The 9,121-nt window shown below is 35.9% G+C and overlaps 2 protein-coding genes across 2 annotated transcripts; both read left to right on the top strand.

Annotated features, from left to right (window-relative positions):
- The first annotated feature begins 1,492 nt into the window (after positions 1–1,492).
- Positions 1,493–3,525, top strand: LOC131951152 (carboxypeptidase T-like). The gene is made up of 2 exons (XM_059313446.1): positions 1,493–1,735; positions 3,270–3,525. Exons 1-2 carry the CDS (start codon positions 1,514–1,516, stop codon positions 3,303–3,305), a joined length of 258 nt encoding a protein of 85 aa, XP_059169429.1. The 5' UTR covers positions 1,493–1,513; the 3' UTR covers positions 3,306–3,525.
- Positions 3,526–4,596: 1,071 nt separating this feature from the next.
- On the top strand, positions 4,597–7,903 carry LOC131951127 (carboxypeptidase D-like). The gene is made up of 5 exons (XM_059313417.1): positions 4,597–4,743; positions 5,972–6,128; positions 6,319–6,461; positions 6,815–6,981; positions 7,798–7,903. The coding sequence occupies exons 1-5, from the start codon at positions 4,597–4,599 to the stop codon at positions 7,901–7,903; spliced, it is 720 nt and encodes a 239-aa protein (XP_059169400.1).
- Positions 7,904–9,121: the final 1,218 nt, after the last annotated feature.

Here is a 9,121-nt window from a genome sequence, read left to right as displayed (position 1 = left end):
ACGACTACAACGAGTTTTTCGGTCCCGTTTATAAAATCAGTGGTCGATCATTCAGGTCGCACTTGTGTCAACATTACGTAACAGGTGCTAGGTAGGTGAGCGTTTGATTGGTTGTAGATAGGAGATCAGGGTTTAGTAAAGGTAAGGGTAATCTATTTGTAAGTGTAAACGTCTTTTGATGTACCTACACAGTTAGGTTTAAGTACATCTCCTGGATTTAATTAGGTTTTTTTAAAAATCGAAACGTATCATTAACTAGAGATTAGCCAAAAATTAAATGAGCTATGCTGTATGGGAATGCTGAAGTAATAAAACCTACCGGATTAGGTATGTAATGTGTATAAGTGATTTCAAACAATACTTTGCCCTGTGGCTGTAGAATTAGACGAACCGCTTCCTCATTAATTGATGATAATTTATTTCTCAGATAAACAGTAAATATTTGTACCAAACTCATTTACATGATTGGTGGGATTAATTAAATCATGGTCGTTAATTAAATTCAAATGATTATGTGTACTCTCCAGCAGAACAGCTGGATTACTCCATACGATCAATAACGTATAAAAAATATCTCATTATTTCTTACATTTTTGCATCGATGTTAAACGTTATCTGATTTAGTGAGATTAAATTTCCTTTTTTTTTTTTTTTTTTTTTTTTTTTTTTTTTTTTTTTTTGCACTATATATGGTGTTTTTCAGTGTTGAGTTGTCTCATTGTATTTATACGCGCTTTTTTACTTTCTCGTATATACGAAGTATAGAGAAAGTATTGTTATCGTGAACAAAAATCGAGACTTTTACAAATCTCGACGTTCTACACCTCACTGATACGGAAAAACATAATTTAGCAATCTTGTCCGTATGTCTGTGTGTCTGTGTGTCTGTGTGTGTGTTTGTAAACACGATAACTTGAGTACCCTTACAGCTAGATTGATAAAATTTCATATATAAGTAGGCCTATTTTATCAAAATTGTAGATACTGATAAACATTTGAGCGATTTCCGATAACCGGAAGTGGAACTTTTTCTACTTTGAATTTTTCAAAACCCTATAACTTGAGTACTATTTCAGATAGATAAATGAATTTCACATGTAAGTAAAAGATCTAATCCTCTACATTCCGTCAAATTTTTAGTAATTTTCGTTCACCGGAAGTACTAATTTACGCTATTTCTGATTTCTCAAAAAACTCATGTAAATTTATAAAGTACTAATAATATTGCGCACTATTATGCACATTTTATTTTGGCGTTCGCTTGGTGCGCAATTCTTTTTTCTATGAGATTCTATTCCATTTTTAAAAGTTTAAGTAATTAAAAATCATGTCTATATTCCTAGTTATATAAGAATATTCGAGAAAGTTTAGGGGAGATCACTCCCGGTTTATTTAAAGTTGAAGGACCATTGTACTGTAATAAATATTTCTTATTCTCACGTATTTCTTTGTATAAATTAAAATTGACATTTTTTTCACCATTCAATTGAAGAGGGCATTGAAATTATACAAGATGGCTTCCTTGACTTTCCTCGTCGCTGCCGTCTGCGCCTTGACCACTGTCCAGTCTGCGAGTGTGTCCAAGAGAGAGACTCCGACCATCGCCACGGACAAGTACCACAACTACAACGACCTGCAGGCGCTCCTACGTCAGCTTGTCTCAAACTACCCCAATCTGGCTCGTGTTTATGACATCGGTACTTCCATGGGTGGGAGAAAGTTGTCCGTTATTCAGGTTCGTTTGTCAGTAAATTGTCCGTTATTCAGGTTTGTTTGTCAGAAAATTGTCCGTTATTCGGGTTCGTTTGTCAGAAAATTGTCCGTTATTCGGGTTCGTTTGTCCGAAAATTGTCCGTTATTCTTGTTCGTTTATCCGAAAATTTTCCGTTCTCCAGGTTAGTATGTCAGAAAGCTATTCTTTATTTTTCAGTTTGAGTAGTTTACTATTCAAGTTCTTTGCGTAAGAAAATTATTCACCTGACGGGTTCGTTTCTATAGAAAGTTGTCCATTATTTAGGATGGCTTGGTAAAAAAAATATCTTTATTCAGATTTGCTACGTTACAAAGTGACCCATTATTCAAGATCCTTACTTCACACAAAAAATTATTTTTCCGTTTACATTCGACCATAAAGCTATCTATTATTTTGATCATCTATCTCTGTACGATTTTTACCAAGGTAACTTTAGCAATTACATTGTCCGTAATTTCTTATTCTATGATCTCAGTTTTATTATTCTGGTGAATACTTAAAATACTTCTTATACTGACATGTGGACACGGAGTTGCTAGCTGTGACAAAGAAACCCGATGTGGGTGGGTCGGTTTGTGCGTGTGTAAGGGTGAGTGTGGGTGTATGGGTATGGGTGTGTGTGTGCGTGCGTGTATGTCTGTGAGAGTGTTGTGTGGTGTCACTGAACATGTGTGTGTGTGTTGTGGTATATGTGTGTGTGCGTGCGTGTGTGTGGTGTGGTGTTACTAAAACTCTACTAAAATTGTTCAACTTTACACACCACAAAGTCACATACAAAACGTCGGCACTATGTTGACACCATACGCCGACGTTTCATTCGTCCCCCAATCAATACGACGGTAAATTGATGCTCTCTCCTGCTCTGGTGTGAAAATCAAAATAACACAAGGGACACATGCCTAAGCTGTCTTCACACTGAGCTCAGATCATCAACTATGTAACAAACATGTGTCCGCTATACAGGCTAAGTGGCTGGTAGAATTACCTCCCCGCACAACACATACATTGCCACATGATCGTTGTTACTGAACGACATCTGTTGTTTTTCGCAAGCTTTCCATTCTGTTTCTTTGATGGTTTGTCAGCGATTTTGAAACTGTATTAATTTATTTCGGATGTTGTGATTTCTATCAATATTACATAAACATCGATCTAACTATATATATATATATATATATATATATATATATATATATATATATATATATATATATATATATATATATATACATATACAAATGCATATATATATATATATATATATATATATATATATATATATATATATATATATATGTATGTATATATATACATATACATATATAGAGAGAGATAGGGAGAGAGGTAGAGAAGGAGAGAGATAGAGAGAAAGAGATAGATAGAGAGAGAAAGCGAAAAAGATAAATATTTAATGTGAGAGAGGGATAATTATCTATTTTATCCCTTACGCGTTATTATTTAGGTAGGAAACAACACTACTGTAGTAGTTTGGGAATACAACTTTTCTAATTGACAGATATCTGACCGAGTGAACGAGAGGGAGGTCGGTTAACCCAGGTTCAAATACATCGGCAACATCCACGGCAACGAGGCTGTGGGCAGGGAGGTCATCCTGTACCTGGCCCAGTACCTGCTCTTCAACTACGGCACTGACCCCAGGGTGACCCAGCTGGTGGACACGACGGACATCCACCTGATGCCGACCATGAATCCTGACGGGTTCGAGATCTCGAGGGAAGGGGAATGTGACAGCGACGTGGGGAGAATGAACAATAACGGTAACTCTAGCTTCGTCCTATAAATTGGTTTAAAGTAGGAACAATAACGGCAACTCTACCTTCGTCCTATAAATTGGTTTAAAGTAGAAACAATAACGGTAACTCTAGCTTCGTCCTATAAATTGGTTTAAAGTAGGAACAATAACGGTAACTCTAGCTTCGTCCTAAAAATTAAGTTGGTTAAAGTAGGAACAATAACGATAACTCTAGCTTCGTCCTATAAATTGGTTTAAAGTAGGAACAATAACGGTAACTCTAGCTTCGTCCTATAAATTGGTTTAAAGTAGAAACAATAACGGTAACTCTAGCTTCGTCCTATGAGTTGGTTTAAAGTAGAAACAATAACGGTAACTCTAGCACCGTCCTAAAAATTAAGTTGGTTAAAGTAGGAACAATAACGGTAACTCTAGCTTCGTGTGATAAATAAAGTTGTTTTTTAACGTAGGAACAATAACGGTAACTCTAGTTGTCAGTTACTTGTATAGTTGGTGTAACTTCTGAACAATAACGGTAACTCTAGCTCTAAGTAATTTGTGAAAATCATGGCATTTAATAACAGCAATAGCAACTCTAGCATTTGAATATGTTACAGTTGGTTTGACTTTAGAAAAATAACTGTAATCCTTGCTTCTAGTGAGTTGCATAGTTTAGTGGAGCGTTGGGACAATAACGGTAACTCTAGCCTCCAGTTAATGTATAGTAACTAGTAGATTAAGCACAGGAACATTAACGTTAACTCTGTCTTCTGATGATTAGTGAACGGTAACTCTAGCTCTCGTTTATTGGTACAGTTGAAGGGGCATAGTAAGAATAAAGGTAACTCTGCCTTCTTCTAATTTGTATTGTTACATTGTCGTATAAACAATAACCTATTATTTTTTCAGTAAAAAAAAACAACAACACACGCGTATCTAACAATTTGTTATTGAATATATTGTTTTCGAAAAATTCGACATATGATGATATTTGTGTTTGATGAAAAGATCTTTCTTTTAAGTCAACTAACGTCACGTATTCAACTTTCCAGGTGTGAATTTGAACCGCAACTTCCCTGACCAATACTGGATGACCGGCACCATTCAGGCTGAGACTCAAGCCGTCATGGACTGGATCAAAACCCAACCAAACTTTGTCCTGTCCGCCAACTTGCATGGAGGGAGTTTAGTGGCCAGCTACCCGTTTGATGACCACCAATATAGTGACATTACTTCAGTGTGTAATACTTTTGTTTTCTTTAAGTTATATATAGAAGGATTTGCAAGATTGTACACGCATAGCATCCGATAACTTCAACCAAACAAGCTGAGTCAGTAATCAACTCAATGTTGATGTTAAATTTTTAATAAAATGAGTTATATAACAACAACGATCGTAACGTTCGGTGCAGGTGACTATAATAATTCACACGAAACGTTGAACCTTTTTGATGGACGATCCCCCATCGGGATTGAATGTCGTTTAGAAAGTCTCATATGTCGGACAACTTTTCACCACCCTCACATACCCCCCCCCCTATACCACCGCAGTTGATCGATACAATTTTATATTGTTAAATACGCAATTACGATACATAGCAACTTCTGTTTTTAGTAAATAATTAAAGGGGGGAAATGTGTTCCAGAACACTTCTCATCATCAGTTGTTGAAGGTTAAGTTCAGGGTTAGAATTAAAGGTAGGGTCAGTTTCATTTACCAAATAGTTTCGTTAAAATTAGTTGGTTATCGTATTTTACATGAAAGTGCGAGCAATGTTAAATAAACCTTGAGTGATCTCCCCTAAACTTTCTCGAATATTCTTAGATAAAACAACAGGGGATGGGAACTTGGGATATAGTTATTATTTTTAATCCATTTTAAATACTTAAACTTTTTAAAATAGAATAGAATCTCATAGGAAAAAGAATTGCGCACCAAGTGAACGCCAAATAAAGATGTTCATAATAGTACGCAATATTATTGGTACTTTATAAATTTACATGCGTTTTTTGAGAAATCGGAAATAGCGTAAATTAATACTTCCGGTACTACTCAAAATTTGACAGAAGGTAGAGAATTAAATCTTTTACTAAAATGTGAAATTTCATTAATCTATCTGAAATAGTACTCAAGTTATAGGCTTTTGAAAAATTCAAAGTAGAAAAGGACCAGTTCCGGTTATCGGAAATCGCTGAAAAGTTGATACGGATCTACGATTTTGATAAAATACTTATATATGAAATTTCATCAACCTAGCTGTTTTCGTGTTTACACACACACACATACACACACACAGACACACACACACACAGACATACGGACAAGATTGCAAAATTATGTAAATCCGTACGATTACAAGACTTTCTCTATACTTCGAATATACGAGAAAGTAAAAAAGGATGAATTACAGAGTTATCCAATTTCTTGAATAAATATGCACAATGTAAATATAATCTGTTGCCAGGGACTGTATGCGGCTGCACCTGACGACGCCACCTTCAAGTCCCTGGCCAAATCCTACGCCAACGCCCATCCCACGATGCACCTCGGCAAACAATGCGGGGGAACGGAATACTTCCCAGGGGGAATAACCAACGGTGCTTATTGGTATACCTTTGCGGGTAAGTTATCTACACAAAGGGCAGTAACCAACATTGCTGATAATTTTTGTTTTCTGTTGAAGTATGGTGATTAGCAATATCACCTGCTTGGGACGTCTTTCTATTATACATGGGTCAAACACTTAATTTAAAATCAAAATGTTTGAAATCTTCAAGTTTTACAACAGCGCCTGATGTTGCTATTCACCAGGTGGCATGCAGGACTACAACTACCTCAACAGCAACACCTTTGAGATTACCCTGGAGATCTCATGCTGCAGGTACCCAAACAGCAGCGATCTCGCATCGTACTGGAACGACAACAGAAACGCTCTACTCACTTATATAGAACAGGTAACCAATGCCAGAAGCATTACCAAACTAAATCCTATTTTACAGCTCTACACATAATGCAGATTTTCCCCAATAACAAATAAAAAAAAAATGAGTTATCAAACGTCACTATTCAGTCAAAGTTAAGCCATTGTTCTAAAACTTTAATTTCAAAGTGGTTAATCTACCTATGAATAAATCAATAAATTAATTAACGTCTTTAAATAAATGTGTGATTAACAGTCTGTCTGCAATCAAAAATTGTTCTCTACCTAAATACTATTTTACAGCTCCCCATATAGAGCATATTGTGTAAATAAAGGCAATTAATTAGTTGTTGAATAGTTATGTTAATGAATCAAAATTGTGTACAGACACATATGGGAGTTAAAGGTGTAGTCAAGACAAGTGACGGTGCTCCAATCGCTAATGCACAAGTCCGTGTGTCTGGCATTGATTACACGATGAAAACGTCAGATCTTGGAGAATACTGGAGGCTTCTTATATCTGGAACTTATAGTATTAGTTTCAGTGTTGAGGGGTAGGTACAGTATGTCCTGGTATGTTTGTACAGGGTGAGTGTCTATTCTTAAATGAACTGGGATAGAGGGTGTACTTTCGGGTGTGTAACTGACGTGTTGAGGAATGTTCGTAAGTTACATTTCTAGGTGACTTAGAACGTGACATTGTATGGTAATTTAGTAGCTGCAGTGTTCAGGTATGTAAGTAAGTGGTTTATCCAGGTGAGTTAGTAGGTGACGAATCCATGTTACTTGGTCTGAGTCAGGTGACATTTGTCCAACTATTTAAGAAAGTGGTTTTTCCAGGTGTATGTATAATATAAAAAGAGACTGCATCCATGCATGTTAGAGGAGGACGTGTATTGGTTATTAGAAGTGCCAGCTATACTCGAAGGGTAAATATATAGGTGTATTAAAAGTGCAACGTATATATAGAAAGTGACGCGATGGGCGTCATTGGATTGGAGACTTGTCCAGGTATATTTGTAGGTGATGTGTTGTGTAATGTTTGGACTGGTTTTGCTTGCTGTCAACTGATACTTTGGTGCGTATGGCGTGAGAATATTTTCTTGGGTATTTCATATTATTTATTCAAGCTCTTTACTTCGTGAATATAATGTTATTCTTTTTTAATCTTCTCAACTTTTTATTTTATTTTTTTCTTAATTTAAAATATTCTCATCCTTTTCTTTACGCTATCTTATGTTTATCTTTTCACGTTAAATTTGATTTTTTTAATGTTTGTTTTTTAATCTTCTTATTGAATCCTTACATTTTTAAGTTCTTGTAAGTCGTTCTAAATTATCCTACTTTCATCTTCTCATGTTCTCTGACAGGTATGCAACTGCTTCAACAAGTGTAACCGTCATTTCTGGTTCACCTGTGGTACTCGATGTGACATTTGACACTTCCACTAAACAAGGAACTATCACCCAGGGTTGAAAGTGATGTGTACAATGTTATAATTAAACTTTTATCAATGTAAAAATAAAATTGTAAAATTTGTGATTTTTTGTTTGTTTCACTTTTGGTTCGTATTTCATGTATTTAAAAAAAATGTACTGTTCATAGTTTACAACATCCAGGTATGTTTGTAGAGGAGGTGTGCAGGTGTGTTTGTAGGGATATGTGCAGGTGTGTTAGGAAGTGACGTGTGTCCAGGTATGTTTGTAGAGGATGTGTGCAGGTTTGTAAGGAAGTGACGTGTGTCAGGTATGTTTGTAGAGGATGTGTGCAGGTTTGTAAGGAAGTGACGTGTGTCCAGGTATGTTTGTAGAGGATGTGTGCAGGTGTTTTAGAAAGTGACGTGTGTCCAGGTATGTTTATAAGGTGTTGGTGACAAATGTGTCCTTAGAGGTGGGAGAGGTGGGGGTGAGTGTGAGTCAGGTTAAGTAGTGATGCGACAAGTGCCCCTCAACCCCTACATCTAAAAGATGCCTGAAAGTAACTCTGGTTATAACGTTTAGGTAGGTTTTGTCTTTAAAACATGAGCCCTTTTTACTCCGATGTACACATAAGTATTCAAACTTGACATGCTATTTAATACCTCTAGTAAGTTATCAAGTTGGACAAGATTTTATGTTTTTTTTAATCTGGGTAGTATATGTGGCGTTGTATGCCTGTTAATGTATTTGAAGCATCGAAAATAGTTGTTGACATTTCGACTCTGGCAGATTTTCCAAAATCAAACAACTACTGGCCTGTAGTTTGTTCTTGGTTGGGCAAAGGCTATGTAAGCAAATGCAAAAAGAAAAGAAAAGCAGGCTAAAATCAGTCAATGAATGATAGGAATGTGTATTCCTCTTAGGGCATGTTCCGGCACTAATCTGTGTCTACAAACGTTAATCATTAAAAAGCGAGTACGCATAGGCCTGTATATCAAATTATAGATCACATAAACTGACACATACAACCAATCAATCGAATTAACACCATAAACTCACATAATTTTCATAAATCACAAACACACTCACACACACATACACACACACACACAATTAATACATTTCTGCTCATACTAACAAACAAACAAAAAATCAAATAAATCCCTAATAGAAATGCGCCAATCCTAACAAAATAATACAGCAACACTAGCGAAACAATCTTAACTATTTCTTTTATCTAGGCTTTATTTGTCACCGACTAGCCCTTAGCTTGTGA

The sequence above is a fragment of the Physella acuta genome, unplaced genomic scaffold (genome assembly GCF_028476545.2).
Source record: "Physella acuta isolate Inbredline_101_S28 unplaced genomic scaffold, ASM2847654v3 ptg000801l, whole genome shotgun sequence".
Taxonomy (NCBI): domain Eukaryota; kingdom Metazoa; phylum Mollusca; class Gastropoda; family Physidae; genus Physella; species Physella acuta.
The sequence above is the reverse complement of the archived record's forward strand: the minus strand, read 5'-3'. Positions and strand labels throughout refer to the sequence as shown.